Consider the following 17,776-nt stretch of genomic DNA (forward strand, 5'->3'; position numbering starts at 1 on the left):
GTGCAGGGTGATCTCTGGCCCTCATGCTTTTCCATCTTACTCTATTCCAAGACCTTTGCCAGTGGTGCTTTGCAAACAGCATCAGCTGGTGTCAGTTTGGCTCAGTTAATAGCATTCTATTGTGAGTGCAAACTCCTAGTCAGAAACTTCAGCTTTTAATCTGTGCTGACAACCTGGAGCAATATTGAAGGAGTGCTGCATTGTCATTGGTGGTGCAATTTGGATGTTATACTGAGTCCCCATCTCTTTGTTCCAAGAGGGTATTCCAGTGGCCTTTGTTGAGGGCAGGTGGGGAAAGACAGATAAAGCCTGACCTCTGCTTCAGAACATCCTATAATGGCGCAGCTAAAATTGAGAATATTTTCAAATGATAAGTATGAAGCCACATCATATTAGGCAACTGGAAGATGAAAAGATATTGCTGATCATGAAAGAAGACGAGTTGGCTGGATAACTATAGTTCAGATATTCTAATGGCAGTTCTGAGCAAGGACTCAGATACACAATGCTGGAAAAACTCAGCAGGTCTAACGGCATCTGTGGAGAGAAAAACAGTTAATGTTTCGAGTCCGTAAGACTCTTCTTCAGAGCATACGGACATTTCGAGTCATACAGACTCGAACCATTAACTCTTTTTTTTTCTCTCCACAGCTGCTGTTAGACCTGCTGAGTTTTTCCCAGCATTTTCTATTTTTGTTTCAGATTTCCAGCATCTGCAGTATTTTGCTTTTATCTCAGATGAACAATACTCTGCCAATACCTGTAGACAAAACCATAAAGTTATAGAATTCAAGAATAAAAGAGAACATAATAAATTTGCAGAAGTGTTCTTTTAGGCCAAAGTTTGAGTATTGTATGTAGTTTTTGGATGCTATGTCCTAGAATAGAAAATAATGCTATAGACAGAGTAGAGTGTAGGTTCACCAAGATGAGGAAAATCAAAAGGTTGTGAGGAAAGGCTTGAGACACTGGGACAATTTCTACCCAAGCAGGAAAAGATAGGATATTTAAAAACTGCGAGTAAAGATTGATGTTAGGAGAAATTTCTTTGCGCGTAGGGCTGTTGGAATATAGAATGATTTGCTGCCAGTAGCATTTGAGGTAGAGACTATTGCATCCTTTCAGAGCCAAGTGGATAACTATTTGAAGCAGAGGAGACTGTAGGACCATGGGATTAGTTTTGGATTGCTCCAGCAAAAAGCTGTCACTGATGGACAGGATTGAATGGCCTGTGCTGTAAGCTTCTGCGCTTTGGTTCTTCACCATTGCATGTTCCTTTGTGCTGCCTTATAGGGAGTTTAGTTTTGCATGGGTTAATTAAAGTTAAACACAACAAAAGTTTTGAATTTGGAGTGAATCTAATTTGTTTACAAAAACAAAAATTGCTGGAAAAACTCAGCAGGTCTGACATCATCTGTGGAGAGAAAGACAGAGTTAACGTTTCGAGTCCGGATGACTCTTCATCAGAACTAAAGAGAAATAGAAATGTGGTGAAATATAAGCTGTTTAAGGGGGGTAGCAGGGACAGGCGGAGCTGGATTGAGGGCCAGTGATAGGTGGAAGCAAAGGAGAGATTGCCAAAGATGCTATAAACAAAAGGTCAAAGGGGTGTTGACGGTGGTGATATTAGCTAAAGGATGTGCTAATGGTGACATTAAGGGTAGAAAGCAGGATGAGCAAGTGACAGATGGCCCTACTGGGGTTGGGTGAGGGGAAGGGATCGAAATAGGCTAAAAGGTGGAGATAAAACAATGGATGGAAATAAATTTTAAAAATGATAATAGAAATAGGTGGAAAAAGAAGAATAGATATATAAAAAATATATTATAATAATTAGAAAAAAGGGGATCAAAAAGGGGGTGAGGATGGAGGAGAGTGTTCATGATCTGAAGTTGTTGAACTCAATGTTAAGTCCAGAAGGCTGTAAAGTGCCTAATCGGAAGATGAGGTGCTGTTCCTCCAGTTTGCATTGAGCTTCAGTGGAACATTGCAGCAGGCCAAGGGCGGACATGTGGGCATGAGAGCAGGGTGGAGTGTTGAAATGGCAAGCGACAGGAAGGCCTGGGTCGTGCTTGTGGACAGACCGAAGGTGTTCCGCAAAGCAGTCACCCAGTCTGCGTTTGGTCTCTGCAGTGTAGAGGAGACCTCATTGGGAGCAGCGAATGCAGTAGACTAAATTGAGGGAAGTGCAAGTGAAATGCTGCTTCACTTGAAAGGAATGTTTGGGCCCTTGGACAGTGAGGAGGGGGGAAGTAAAGGGGCAGATGTGGCACCTTCTGCGGTTGCATGGGAAGGTGCCATGGGAGGGGGTTGAGGTGTAGGGGGTGATGGAGGAGTGGACCAGTGTGTCTCAGAGGGAATGATCCCTGCGAAATGCCGCCGGGGGGGTGAAGGGAAGATGTGTTTGGTGGTGGCATCATATTGGAGTTGGCGGAAATGGCGGAGGATGATCCTTTGAACGCGGAGGCTGGTGGGGTGATAAGTGAGGACAAGGATGACCCTATCATGGTTCTGGGAGGGAGAGGAAGGTGTGAGGGCGGATGTGCGGGCGATGGGCCGGACACGGTTGAGGGCCCTGTCAACCACCGTGGATGGAAAACCTCGGTTAAGGAAGAAGGAAGACAGGTCAGAAGAATTTGTTTACTGTCTCTTTAAACAAAGTAATAGTGATATTTGACTGCATCCCTGAGGTACTACCTATTCAAATTAGGTGTTAAACTGAAGGCTGTGCCTTCCCAATGAGCTCTATGGTGGGGATTCTACAACACTAAATGTCATAGTGGGAGTGGTAATGAACTCCAGAACTGTATTTCCCAAGAAACCCAGTACCTTCCCTGCCATCTAAGTGAGATTGTATTATATTGTACATGCTGGTTAAATATTTCTCAGGAACTGAACAGTGAAATTGGGCTGTAATTGCAATCCAGGGGACTGACTAGAATACTCCTTGCAGGGTACCCTGTGGGTGAGGAATAGGAACTTTGCACACTCAGGATCTCTGTCCGCTGAAGGTGACCTTTAGGGAGTAATTATTTGCTTTCACAAATAAGCACTTATAACTACAACAGCTTGACAACTTGGCCAAGATGTCAAAACCTGTCCGAGGTGTAAGATGCGTGGGCTATTTTGGTCTGTTTCACTGGCTTCAGCCACAGTTTAACTGTGACATTGCTGTCTCCTGTTTCCATGGAGATGAATGGCAATCCCACAACCTTGGCATATGTGTGCTATTTTTTTACCTTCAATGACAAACATGTTTTTATTTAATGGTCATATTAGCAACCTTGCAAACCTTGAGGGAAACATTTTTAACTTCATGTTGAAATCCTTCTGTGTCTTTCTTAGTCATGGACCACTCAAAACTGTATTGTATCTGCAGTTCAAAAGTGGAATTTAATTATAGTTTTAACCTGGGACCAATGTTCCCTCTAACTTTTTTCTTTGTTGTGCGCAGCCTATTCATTGGGTTGCAAGGTACATTCCAGATTGTTGCGTGGCTGCACACCTGCACAGTATCCCTACTATTTACTTGTTTTCTCATCTCAGCATATTTGTATTATGTATTGTGCTTTGGTGGAAGAAATTGGTCATTGTGTTTGATTCACAGATATCCTATCTGAGTCAAAATGACCAAACCAATTATTTTGTTTTTTAAAAAGCAAAAAATTATATTGTTGAATTCCTACAATTTTTACACTGCAGGACTGATGAGGCATCCAGGATATATGTTTGTTCTTCTGTGCATCTTAGTCATCTGAGCATCGTGTAGATAGTTTTATCTGCACAGAAGCTTTAATGGTAGTGAGAAACTGCTCAGTTGGTTTTGTGTATCCTCCGAGTTTTATAATTAAAACCATTAATGTGGATCATGAATGAAATTTGCTTTTCATTGTTTCTTAAAAGCAAACTAATTTCATCTGTTTTTACACAGATCATTCTGACATTCTTTTGATTTTTTTTTGGAGTTGCTGAGATTGGTATAATCAGTTGCAACACTTGTCAATGTCAAATTACCGTGGAGAGAGCCATTGCCTGAATTATTGTTACTTGAAAGACGATGAGAACAAGGGTATTGGACATCCCTCTGCTATGCATACTATTTTCAAGCACTGTGTGTAGGTATAAATAACCCTGAAATACAGTACTGATGTTCCAGCAACCTTGGTTGAAAAACCAGGCCCACCAGGGCTTAGTGTCATATAACTACACGAGGAAAATTTGGCATGTTAACCTCTAACCAGCTGATCCCTCCTTAACCTCACCACTGTTACCCTTTCATCAACAGTGCTTAATGCCTTACTATCTCATAACTCCTCAACTTCATAGTGATTTCCTATAGTCCTGTATCTGCTTCCTCTTGGGACGATAGTTGCTGCTCATCTGGGCGTTGATTTTCAGCTTATCTGGTTAACCACTAGATTCCTCTTTGACTAAAGGATTCAGATGTGGACATTGGGTGCCTAAGCCTAGCTACCTATTTGATTATAATATTGTAATTACTTGCACCATTAGTGGCATGGATATGCTGTGTATGTGTGTTTGGAGTTGGACATATACTTGAAAAGGAAAAGTGCAGGATTATGGAGTAAGAACAGGGGAATGGGATTAATTGAATAGTTTTTTCAAAGAACTAGCACAGACATGCTGCACTGAATGGCCTCCCCCAATGCTGTATCAATGTGAAGATCATAGAACAGATGAAAAATAAGTAAATTGATAGATCTCCAAATCGCAACACCTTCCAGATTCTCTCTCCACTGGTTTGCCATATGCTGTCAGTTTCTTCATGTAATAGGGTTCATCTTGTCCTTTCAATGGGGTAACTGACCTTTGTGTCTCCTTTTCTTATTTGGGAACTCGTTGCACCAGTTGAAATTTTCAAGACTGAGCAGAAAGAATTTTTGTTAGGTAAGCTTTTTGAGGGATGTGCAGCAAAGATAGATAAATGGTCTTTAAGAGCAGATCAGACATGATGTAATTGAATGAAGGAACAGATTTGAAGTACTGAATGGCCTACCCTTGATCTTATGGCCTTTTCACCAATTATCTGCTCACTTCGCTCCAGAATTAACCATCTGACTGTTCCAGCGGATATGTGGATTCATTAGATGCTTGAGGAGCATTATTGCAATTGGCTCTTAGTGTTTCCATTTCCGTAGAGTCCACATTTCAGAACCATTGGGGGATTGTAAATACCTGCAGGAGCCTGCTGGTTTCAGTTAGATTCCTACCCACGGCAGAATGAGGCCACACCAGTTTTAATCAACTGGCCTCATTAACATGGCGGCAGCCAATTTGCTGCATGGAACGGGTGGGAAGCAGCTGCAAGCCCTTGGAGATTTCTCCCATTATTCAGAACAAGAGAAAACTTTAACCTCACTTAGCCTGGTTTGAGGGAATGGAATAAGTATTAAAAATCATTTTATCTTTCTCTTTTTCCATTTTTCAGTATAACGCGCCGACCTCACCTGCAGAATATGTTCATAGAGTGGGACGGACAGCCCGGATTGGGTCCTGTGGAAATAGTCTCCTTTTCCTCACTCCTTCTGAAGCAGAATATGCAAATGTCCTTGTGTCTCACCATATCAGGTCTGTCAAATCAAACAGGAAGGAACAAAGACACTATTTTCTGAAGTTATTGCACAGTTTTATTCAACTGTTTAATTGTTTGAAGTTATGTTATTTGGGGGAGAATCCCTTTTCTCCTACAGTTGCTTGTTGACCTGTCAGCAGTAGGGCTGCCAATCCTCCAGGATTGGCCTGGAGACTCTAGGAATTGAAGATCAGTCTCCAGGGCACTGCTGTGTGCAAGCCTGGAGGAAAATCATAGGGACATTAAAAAAAATTTTGTTTTAATTTTCTTGAACAGTTCTCTGCCATATATAAAAATATTGAAAATGGGGGAAAATAAAGGCTGTTGGGCTGACAGTCACGCATCATCCAACTGGGTTTTTTTATTCATTCATGGGATGTGGGCATCGCTGCCTAGGCCAGCATTTATTGCCCATCCTTAATTGCCCTTGAGAAGGCAGTGGTGAGCTACCTTCTTGAACCGTTGCAGTCAGAGTGGTGTAAGTACAGCCACAGTGCTGTTAGGGAGGGAGTTCCAGGATTTTGACCCAGTGATAGTGAAGGAACGGTGATATAGTTGCAAGTCAGGATGATGATTGGCTTGGAGGGAAACTTCCAGGTAGAGGTGTTCCCTTGTGTCTGCTGCCCTTGTCCTTCTAGATGGTAGTGGTCGTGGGTTTGGAAGGTGCTGTCTAAGGAGGCTTGGTGAGTTCCTGCAGTACATCTTGTAGATGGTACACACTGCTGTCTCTGTGTGTCAGTGGTGGGGGGAGTGAATGTTTGTGGATGCGGTCCCAATCAAGTGGGCTGCTTTTTCCTGAATGGTGTTGAGCTTTTTTAGTGTTGTTGGAGCTGCACTCATCCAAGCAAGTGGAGAGTATTCCATCACACTCCTGATGCCTTGTAAATGGTGGACAGGCTTTGGAGAGTCAGGAGGTGAGTTACTCACCACAGGATTCCTAGTCTCTGGCCTGCTCTTGTAGCCACAATATTTATATGGCTGGCCCAGTTCAATTTCTGGTCAATGGTAACCCCCAGGATGTTGATAGTGGCAGTTTCAGTGATGGTAATGCTGTTACATCTCAAGGGGCAATGGTTAGATTCTCTCTTGTTGGAGATGGTCACTACCAGGCACTTGTGTGGCGTGAATGTTACTTGCTACTTGTCAGCCCAAGCCAGGTCTTGCTGTGCTTGGACATGGACTGCTTCAGTATCTGAGGAGTTGCGAATGGTGCTGAACATTGTGCAGTTATCAGCGAACATCCCCACTTTTGACCTTATAATGGAAGGAAGGTCATTGATGAAGCAGCTGAAGATGGTTGGGCCTAGGACACTACCCTGAAGAACTCCCGCAGTGATATCCTGGAACTGAGATGATTGACCTCCAATGAGTCAGTGAGTCTTTTTGCTTTCCAATGACATAGGAAGGCAGTGTGTCACAAGGAATGACATATTGGCTGATGAATGGCTGGGCATGGGGACAAGTCATGTGATGAAATCTCCAGAAATACATTTAATCACAGTTGGCAAACCTAGTCAGCAGTCTTGTGGTTAGGTCCCTGGAATACCCAGATTCTAATTACTTAAAGGAGTGTAAGATTTTGTTTGAAAATCATTATTCAAATCAACTGCCCATGTTTATTGAAGCACAGCACTCTGTGTAAACTAAAATAATAGTTGAAGTTGTATCCTTGCATGTAATAAATAAAGTCAAATCTTTAGACATTGCCCTACAGCTATGGAAGAAACCTTGGAGACAGCCCGTTTTTTTTTGGTGAATTTGTGTTTTGGTTAATTTTCAAAGTAGGATATGGCTGTGTTGGAAAATAGTGTGAAAGTGAAACTACTGTCCACGCCAAGTGCTGCCTTTAGGCACAACATAACTCTGGGTGAGGTTTCTCTAACCTTGTTCCTCGCCAACATCAAATGCTGTGTACTATTTTGTGGATGGTTAGTTGCTCAAAAAAGATAAATAATAGAACAGGAATTGAAATTTCTCCAGTTTGATAATAACGGCAATGAGCTCAAGTCATGTAGCATTTTAGAATTGAGATGTACCCAAGGCTGCGTTTATACTACAGTTGTGATGACAGTTGTATAAATGCAGCCTAAATCCAGTGCCTGGGCCTGGCTTGATACTAAAGCAAAGTAGCATAAGAGAGCCTTGTTCCATTTTGCACCGAGAATCCATTTGGATTTTCACACTCTACTTGCTTTTGTTGCTGTTATATAAATATATTACATTGAAAACATAACAAGGTCCCAAAGACATACTTGGTCAGTAATGGAAGGAGATATTAAGAGGGATGAACAGTTGGGTTTTAAAACAGCTTTTAAAAAGGAGAGGGAGGTGGAGTGTTTAAGGAGGGAATTCCAGAACCTGGACTGCAGGCATGGACACCAGTCATGAGGTATACAATTGATGGAGCTGGGTAGTTGCATAAATGGCTAGTGTTAGAAGAACAGAGAAAATAAGGAAATAATTGAAATTACTTATAGGGATGAAGGAGGTTAGAGATCGGGAAAAGTGATACCATGAAGGGATGTAAACACAAATGAGAACTTAAATTGGAGGTGATTGGAGACTAGGAACCAATGTAGGTCTTCAAGAGCAGGGGTCTAGGTGAGCCAGATAGGATACGGGCAGCAGAGTTTTGGATGGGCTGAAGATCCGAAGTCAATTAGGAGATCGTTAAATAGTCGAACCTGGAAGTGACAGTGCATGGATGAGAGTTGTTTCAGAAGTAGATAGGCTAAGGCAAGAGGCATGATGGATGTGGAGAGTATATGGGGTTGGAAGCTCATCTCAGGGTAAAAATAAGATGTCACGATTACAAGCAACCTGGTTCAGCCTGTGACAATGTTTGGGGAGGGGGGTGGAATCAATAGCAAGGATATGGAGTTTATGGAAGAGTCCAAAGACAATAGCTTCCGTCTTCGCAAAGTTTAGCTGCAGGAAGTTGAAGCTCATTGGACAATCAGTCTGACAATGCAAAGGCTATGGAACAGGCAAGCTGGATGTCATCAGTATACATGTGGAAGCTGACTTCATTATTGATAACGTGCATTTATAGTAAGGATAAGGGAGTGGAGGGGACCAAAGATAGATTCTTGGGAGACTCTAGAAATAATGTTCTGGGGCAAGAAGAAAAATCATTGCCAGAGATGTTCTGGCTACAAGCTGGCATGAGAGCAACCAGGTGAATGCAAACCTAAAAATCCAGATAACAGGAGAAAGACAGCGGAGGTGTATGGTGTGGTTCACTGTGTCAAAGGCTGAATGAGGTTTAGAAGGAGAGGGAGAGATAATGCATCACGGTCACAATGTTTTATGACTTTGGATAAGGCCGGTTCAGTGCTGTGGCAAAGTCGAAAATTCGATTTGAAGAGATTAAAACATGAAGTTGGATAAAAGGTAGTCGTGGATTTGGGAAGCAACAAAACGTTCAAGGACTTTCGAAGAGAAGGAAGTTGGAAGTAGGGCCATAGTTTGGAAGGAGAGGAGTCGAGGATAGGTTTAGCTCTATTATTACGAATGGCTGATCCTACTTATTTGTCCATTATTCCTTAAATAGTAAATTTTTGTGCTTTTGTTTTTTGTCCCTGAATTCCATTGAGCACGGTCTGGCAAGTTGTGTTTTTTTTTTCATTTTGAAAGGCATACTTAGAGCCAGAGAGATTTGATCTGCTGGAATGGGATCGATATAATAATCAATGCTACTAGTTTCACCATACTCAGACCAGCAATAGCACCAGTCCAGTATTGCACAGTTTCAGTAAATTTGTGTCAGAAATGTACTTTGGAGATTAACAAAATCATGCTAAGCCAAGGGCATTGAGCAAGTGCTTTTATTGAAAGGTGATTGTACCAGTACTCATAAGTTATTTAGTTATGTGATTTGGTAAACCCCTGCTTATTGAGGAGTCCCATGTTAGTATTGGTCAGTGTCTTGTCTTAAGCACTTATATTGCAAAGATCATGAAAACTGCAAATCCCTTAAAAGCATTCTGTTACAGTCTTCCGTACTAGGCAAAAAAAACCTACAGGGTTTTTGGCCCAAATCTTAAATTAAATTGTCAGAACTGTCTCCATAGTGCTCTGTTTATGATACTGGACAGCAATTTATTTTGACGGCGTGTGTTGCACCATGCTGCAAACTGCCTTTATGGATCATTGGTGCAATTCATCAGCTTTCACTGTCCGCTCATTTATTCACTGAGTCTAGCGTGTACGGTTCCCAGCACTGATCGTAAGCTCAGCTGTCATCGGCTTGCTGCCTAGCTTGTCCATGTGTACAATGTAGTCTACAGTGCTTAAGTTCCCTTTATAACTTTTATTAAAACAAAGATAAATCAGAGGGTAATCTACCTTCTTTCAGTGGGAAAAGTCAAAAAGAAATTCTTTAAGTAATCTGTTTTAACTTTGGAAAGAGGGATTTTTTTTAAGTTCTTCCATGTGTTGAAAATTATTATTTCATCTTGCACAGATTGTTATTAATGTTGTGGACTTGTACAGTATCTTCATCTAATTGGTCTTTCACTGTTGTTTTTTAAATCCAAAGCCTCCTTGCTTTTTAAAGTATTTTTCTCCATTAGTCCTCTTGGTCTTAGCAATTAAATCCAGGTATCCTGCTCCCATACTACTGTGGGATATTTTGAAGTGGGTTGCTAGGACATATGTTAACACCCAGGATACCTCTTCCTCCATCCTTATGGGAAAGTTCCTTCTTTCTTTTCGGTGTCTCCTTGTACTCCCAGGACAGGTAACTTATTGTGGGGACAGACATGGTCTATTACTCGCATGATGCTGTAATCCACTATGCTTTCTATTCTATGTCCTAGCAGGTAACTGATGACTTGTGAGGATTGATATCAATGTTTAAATCAAGAGTCACAACATGAAACTTTATGTTATTGCTTATGACATTGATATCAATGCATTTGTTCAGTTTGTTTTAATCACAAAGAACAACGTAAAAATATATAGATAAAAGCAAAAAACTGCGGATGCTGGAAATCCAAAACAAAAATAAAAATACCTGGAAAAACTCAGCAGGTCTGACAGCATCTGCGGAGAGGAACACAGTTAACGTTTCAAGTCCGTATGACTCTTCAACAGAAGTTCTGCTGAGTTTTTCCAGGCATTTTTATTTTTGTTTTGTAATAATATATATATTTAATTAAACCCACAAATAAATATGGAATAAATGTCTTATCAACAAATGGTACTTATCATTGCAAAGTTTTACATGTGTTACAGAGTCTGCTGTGGTTCAGTTGATAGCAATCTTGGCTCTGAGTCAGAAGGTTGTGGGTTCAAGTCTCACTCCAGGACTTGAACACAAAAAATCAAGGCTGACACTCCAGTGCAGTACTGAGTGAGTTCTGCACTGTCAGAGACGCTGCCTTTTGGATGAGACACTAAACTGCACACTCTGCACCCATCAGCACTCTCAGGTGGATGTAAAAGATCCCATGGCACTATTTCAAACAGGGGAGTTGTCCCTGATGTCCTAGCCAATATTTATCCCTCAATCAACATTACAAAAATAGATTATCTGGTCATTATCGTATTGCTGTTTGTGGGAGCTTGCTGTGTGTATTTCCTTCATTACAATATTGACTACATTTCATAAGTACTTCATTTGCTGCAAAGCACTTTATGATGCCCTGTTGTCATGAAAAGCACTATATAAATGCAAGTCTTTCTTTATGTGTAGCAACTGATTTTGCCCCCAATGTTCAGTGTTGGATAGTACCTGCTGCATGTTGATTGGGAAAAAAAACCCGAGTCACCCATTCTCTAGCGTATTTCTAAAGTTTACCATTAATTACCTCAGCAGTCAGCTACTGTCAGGCCTAAAATTACATGCCAGACTGCTTAGAAATGTTGTTGTTGCTTCCCAATCCGTTGCTGGGTAGCTGCAGTTTAGGTGCAGAATTCCATTCGATTCTTTCAACTATTTAATGAAAAGAAATTGAAAGTGGCTCTGCAGTAAAATAGAATTTCTGTGATTCAAGTACATGGTTTAAAACTGACTAGTGGGCACAATAACTTGGTATTTACAGGGAGGGAGTAAGTGTCTCATTTGCTTGGAGTTAACTTTCTCTCAATTCGCTTACATAGAACTGTTTAAATTGATTTACTGTGTGTAGGGGAAAAAAGAGAAAGCTACAAAAATATTGCAGTGTTGTTTTCAGTAATTTGGGGAAAACAGGGGAAAGCTGCTTCTGGTTGATGGCAACAATAATATGGGCACCTTGGTGTGTCACCCGAAATTATTATGATTATTATAACAGCATAAAAATACAGAAGGAAGTTTGCAAACGGAATGTTATAAAAACCTAAAAAGTCACTTACAATCTTTATATATCAGTGAGAATTTTGTAAGCAAGATTTTTTTTATCTGTTTTACTCTTGCAGAAGGGTTGTCTGTTCCAGTTTCTCTCCATGAGCAAAAATGAGTGTAAAGATCACTGAAACTGCAGCTTGGAGCAGCAGATGTGTGTGGGCGGTTGTTCGTGGATTTGTGTAAAAGTGAGCCAGTATGTGCTTAAATAAGTAAATGATGTGGATGAGTGTAGGATAGCTGCTAAAAGTGTTTCCCTTTAACTTGAAAAACCTAGGTGAAGAGTAAAGCCTGTTATGCAGACCATCACTCACAGAGCACAGAACAGAAGAGAAATGAAGAAATAGTGGTTAGCAGATGTGTACTTTAAATGTCCACTGTAGGAGGATCGGAGAGAAATCTTGGGATGGTATGGAGCTGCAGGGTTTGCAGGCCCTTGGAAAGGATGTGTTAAATGAAGCAGTGACCTGGAGTTGATGGTTGTACCTGGAAATTTGTTAATATTCTTTTATGCAGAAGATTTAAAGGTGCACATACATTTCCTGTTCAGCTGAGAGTTTTATTGCAGTAAAACACATAAATAAGCAGAGCCTGTAACTGAATAATCTGGACTCCTGCCTTGCTTTCATATTTCCTCCAATCAGGAAGAAGGATGAGCAGGTCAATAGAATAGACCACCTGCTATCCTGCTGCTGTCAGTGCCATTGGCTTTTTGCCTCAGGCTGCACTTATTGCTGGTCAGGATGGCCTATGACCATTTTTAATTAGCAATTCTAATCAAAAATTACAAATGAAATATTTTTGCACAGCAGTTGAGAAACTGCACTTTATTCTGTGTTATTTTCCCCCTGTTGTTGGGAAGAATTTTAATTTTATGAATATGCTTGATTTGAATTCACAATGCTTTATATTGAATATCAATTTGAAGAATGTTGCAGTACAGTCTTATGTTGCACTGTTTCTTTCCCACCCCCTCCACCACCACCCTTTTTGCTGTATCACGTACATCATGCTCTGTTTGTGAACTGCCCACAGAAGCTCCACAGCCAGCCTTGCAATTTCTCAGCTCTATGATTGCTCATTCACTGATTCATTAAGACAAGTGTGGCTTCAGCCTGGCACAGGCGCTTGGATGATGGCTTCCTGCTGTGATTCAGTTCAAATATCTTGGAGATTGGTGCCTGGCAAGTTGCCAGGAGAGAATGGCATGGAATCATCAGTGCTATCACTATTACCCCCTCCTCCCCACCATTTTAATCCATGATGTTTTCATTAACCTTTCACAATAATTGTGGTACAGTACATTTCACTTAAATGTACCCCTGACACATACATAGATAATGAGGAAATGTGAACTTAGAACAGCCTGGTACAGGATGTTGAATAACTTAATGTTGAAGGGGGGAAAAGGGGCACTCTACAATAACAGAAAATAGAGAAATAAAAATTTCGACCAAATGGGAAATAAAGACATGAGGGTGCAAAAAATGATGAAGGGAGTAATAGAATAGCAAGAGAGGCTACATTTATTCACACAAAAGTGCAGCTGGAGTCTGAGTGCATCGAGACTGAGTGCTTAAATCCAGGAATTTGATGAGTGTGGGAAGTTGGTGCAATGAGGGAGGAGGTGTTGTTCTGGCCTTTTACAAAAAAATGGGGTGGCTCAAGAGAGGGAGCCAGAGACAGCAAGACCCAAGAATTGAAACCCAGAGGCATTAAGTAAATGTTTGGGACAATTTCTTGGACCAATACATTCTGGAACCAATCAGGGAACATGCTATTTTAGACCTGGTAATGTGGAATGAGACAGGATTAATAAATGACCTCATAGTAAAGGATTTTGTAGGTAAAAGTGATCATAACATGATAGAATTTTACAAATAATGGGATTGATGCAAAACCAACTTTTGCCTGATGATCAAGTGAACCCCTTCCTCTTTTCCCAACCCCAATGCACACACACTTCTAGGTAAATTAAGTCTCTCTTAACATTACTGTGTTATCACTAACTATTGGCAGAAAAGGTATATGACAATTTTCTGTTTCTTCAGTGTCTCTGAAATGAAAATGGAGGGCATACTTTCAACACTTTTGATGAAGCACTTCACAAGAAAAAAATCTGGACTCAAGGTTTGTGATTTTTTTTTCTTTTGTTTCCTTCAATATTACAGCATTGTATTCAGATATAAGTATATAAAGAGTCTTGTGTTTATAGTGCTGAAATTTATGGATGGGTAGAGGAAGAAAGTATTAGACCTTCATCCTCCTCCCAGACCTTGTCTTGGACAACAATGATGGCAGGTCATTTCCCAAAGTTTATGATCAGTGGGTTTTCAATCACCACCTCAACCACGACTAAATTGCCTTTTTTTTTGTTGTTACCATAGGCAGGTACAAAATTATGAAATACAGCCTTAGACCCTTACCTTTCATGTTTATTTTATAGCTGTGTTATGTCCAGTAAAGGTATGTCATATTATGAAATTTCAGTCAATACTTTTTAAAATTGGACACAAACAAACAAGCTGTTAAGATGGCAGCCGCAAATCGTGTGATTTTTGTGGCTCAAATCATGAAATGTAACCAAGTCTCCTGCAAATACCTAATTAAATATGGACATGGGTGGGGTGGGTACTTCACATCCATTTGTGGGATTCACACACCTCATTGTTTAAGGATGGGTCAACACCTAAATACTTTGGAGTTTGCAGACTGCCTGTTTCCATATTTCATACTGGACAAAAGGAAAGATCAAAGCTCAGTGGCCACTATCAACTTCCCATTGTATCACAATGGCCTCCCCCATCCAAACCAGACTGGGTGGGGGTGGGCCTCAGAAGTGTTAACCCAGGGATCATGTGATCAAAACTAGTTTCAGGGACTTCACCCTTACGCCAGAACCCAGCAGATCCATCAGTCATCAGCCATTTTGAGAACCAGGCTCTGAAACTAGCTGCAAGTCATCAAGCGGCCAAAGTACTTAACCTAATCCGATTTCAAAGCTCACCTGAGAGCCAACCTCCTAGATATTCAACTCAAGAAACCTCGTAACCTGCTGTGAACCCTTCGCTTTACAAGACCCTCACTTCGACTTTAAATCATCAAATCCATTCAAGAAACCACAGGTTCCCACATAAGGGACCGAAAGTCGTAAATCAGAGATGGAATTAACTATAATCTGTAAAAGTGCGCTATCTTTATCTTTATCTGTATTGTGTGTGAGACAAAGTGTGTGAGATTGAGTTAATTCAGGGTAAGCATGAGAGAATAAATAACCTTTTAAACTCTCAAATGCTTGCTGCTGAATTATATAATTGGAATACACACTCCCAAGGATAAGAAAAGGCACACCTCTTTTTCCATACAAAACATACTGATTATGGGAGTAAGAGAGCAGATACAGCTGTCAACCATGGCTCATGTGGTAGCACTCTTTCCTCTGAGTCAAAAGGTTGTGATCAAGTCCACCTCTCGAGAGTTGAGCACAAAGTCTAGGCTGACATTTCAGTGCTGAGGGAATGCTGTACTTTCAGATGTGCCATCTTTGGGGTGAGACATTAAAAGTCTGCCATCCCAGGTGGATGTAAAAGATCCCATGTCACCATTTCAAAGAAGGGCAGGGGAGTTATTCCTGTTGTGCTGTCCAATATGTATCCCTTAACCAGCATCAGTAATACAAACAAAATATTCTGGTCATTATCACACTGCTATTTGAGAGGCCTTGCTGCCATGCCTCCTACACTACAACAGTGATGACACTTCAGAAGTGCTCCATTGGCTGTAAAGTGCCTTGGGAAGTTCTGAGGTTATGAAGGGCAGTATGTAAATACAATACTTTCTTTATAGGCTGGGAGGCCTGATTTAATGACTGCTAATTCTTGTGGTGAAGTCAAGACTGAAGTGATCTCATGGCCCTGTGGGACCAAAGACAAAATACAAATGGAGTAACTTGGCCTCAACTAGTCCATGTGTTGGCATAAAGCGTTTATTGCACCTAAGCTACAGAGAATGTGCCTTGTGACCTGGAGATGAATGAGTTTCGAACTCATTATTTTGTAGTCTATAAAAGGGCTCATCCTGAATGGCAGAACTCTGAAGAAGTTCCTTTTAAAAGGAAAAATGATTGGTCCATTTTCACTTACTTGTTGAAGACTGTCTTAAAAAGGCTGTACATGTACTTCTAGAAATCTATGCCAGCTCAGTAGTGCACAAGATATTTGGAGTTTCGACAGTTACCCCAGTGAAGTTGTGACTTAGCTGTTTGGGGAAGTCGGCTAACTTCTTAAAAGCTAACTTCTTCTGTTTCCCACATCCTTGCAACTCTGGTGGTCTCTGTCAATGATTTGTTGTGTAGTACCAAGGTCAGGGAATAGGTGTGACACTGTCTTAAATAATAGATATATTCTCAATAGAGAATGTGCACTAAGTATATTTAAGTAATACCCATTGCCTGTCTCCCCTTTTCTGTAAATGTGGTTTCTTGGTTTAGAAAATCCAGATAACTAGTTCTCTTGGTTCTAGTTCAGCCCTTCGTCTCAGCAAAGAGTTAGCTTGCATTGTATGTGAATAGTCACATTGTTGTTGGATTGTGGTGTTTCTTCCCCTGCCCCAACCCCCACCTGAAAGTTATTACCTGATAAGTTTATTCTATATCAAAGTTAAAGAGCTGAGACTGTATCAAACTATCACATATGGAAACTTAAATATCCAAAAAGAGTGACTCAGTGATTGGTGGACTTGGCATGGTGCCAAAATCAGAATCACCTCTGTGGAGAAACTGGGAGTAAACTGGAGTTACATTGAATTGCATAGAATTTACAACACACAAAAAGGCATTTGACCCGATGGGATCTGAATGTCACTCACAATGCCATCATTTATTGTCCATCTCTAAATTGCCCGGCAACTGCTGGAGTCTGTTAGGAAGGGAGTTCCAGGATTTTGACCCAACAACGATGAAGAAACGGTGATGTGATCTCCAAGTGAGGATATTGTGTGATTTGTACATTCCCATATGCTGCTTGTCCTTGTCCTTCTAGGTAGGAGAAGTCATGGGTTTAGGAGGTGCTGTTGAAGAAGCTTTGGGGAATTGCCGCAATGGATCACCTAGACGGTGCACACTGTAACCATGTTCACTCCCTCCACCCTTGGTGGAATTTTTTTTTTTGAAGAGGTGGATAGGGTGCCATCGGGCAGGCTGTTATGTTCTGGATGGTGTCAAGCTTCTTGAGTTTCGTTGGAGCTGCACTCATCCAGGTAAATGGAAAGTATTCCATCACACTTCTGAATTGTGCCTTGGAGTTGGTAAAAAGGCTTTGGGAAGTCAGGAGGTGAGTCACTTGATGCAGAATACCCAGCTTCCTTGCTACTGTTGTCACCGTGTTCATATGGTTAGTCCAATTAAGTTCCTGGTCAAAGGTGACGCCCAGGATATTGATGATGGCAGATTTCGCAATGGTATTGCCTTTGAGTTTCATGGGGAGGTGGTTAGACCCTCTCTTGTTGGTGATGCTCATCGACTAACAAATGTTACTTGCTACATAACAGCCCAGGTGTAGATGTTGTCTAGGTCTCGCTGCATGCAGGCACAGACTGCTTTGTTATCAAAGGAATTATAAATGGAACTGAACAATCATCAGTAAACATTCCTATTTCTGATCTTATGCGCTTATTTAGTCTCCCTTTTAAATGCATCAATGCAGTTCACCTCAACTCCTCCTGTAGCGAGTTCCACCTTCTTAACACTCTTCAGGTAAAGGAGATTCCCCTGAATTCCCTATTGGATTCATTGGTGACATTTATATTTATGGTCCCTAGTTTTGGTTCCTCCACAAGTGGAAACATCTTCCCCATGT

At 41.0% G+C, this 17,776-nt stretch overlaps 1 protein-coding gene across 2 annotated transcripts in view; it reads left to right on the forward strand.

Moving 5' to 3' along the window:
* Positions 1-17,776, forward strand: part of ddx31 (DEAD (Asp-Glu-Ala-Asp) box polypeptide 31) — an 84,585-nt gene that overhangs the window by 28,744 nt on the left and 38,065 nt on the right. For both annotated transcript variants that reach the window (XM_078549991.1, XM_078549992.1), the window contains exons 16-17: positions 5,450-5,589; positions 13,973-14,051. In XM_078549991.1, the coding sequence (XP_078406117.1) occupies positions 5,450-5,589; positions 13,973-14,051 (219 nt within the window). The remainder of the gene's footprint in view (positions 1-5,449; positions 5,590-13,972; positions 14,052-17,776) is intronic.

Source organism: Cetorhinus maximus, chromosome 10 (assembly GCF_964194155.1).
Source record: "Cetorhinus maximus chromosome 10, sCetMax3.hap1.1, whole genome shotgun sequence".
NCBI classification, from domain to species: Eukaryota; Metazoa; Chordata; class Chondrichthyes; order Lamniformes; family Cetorhinidae; genus Cetorhinus; species Cetorhinus maximus.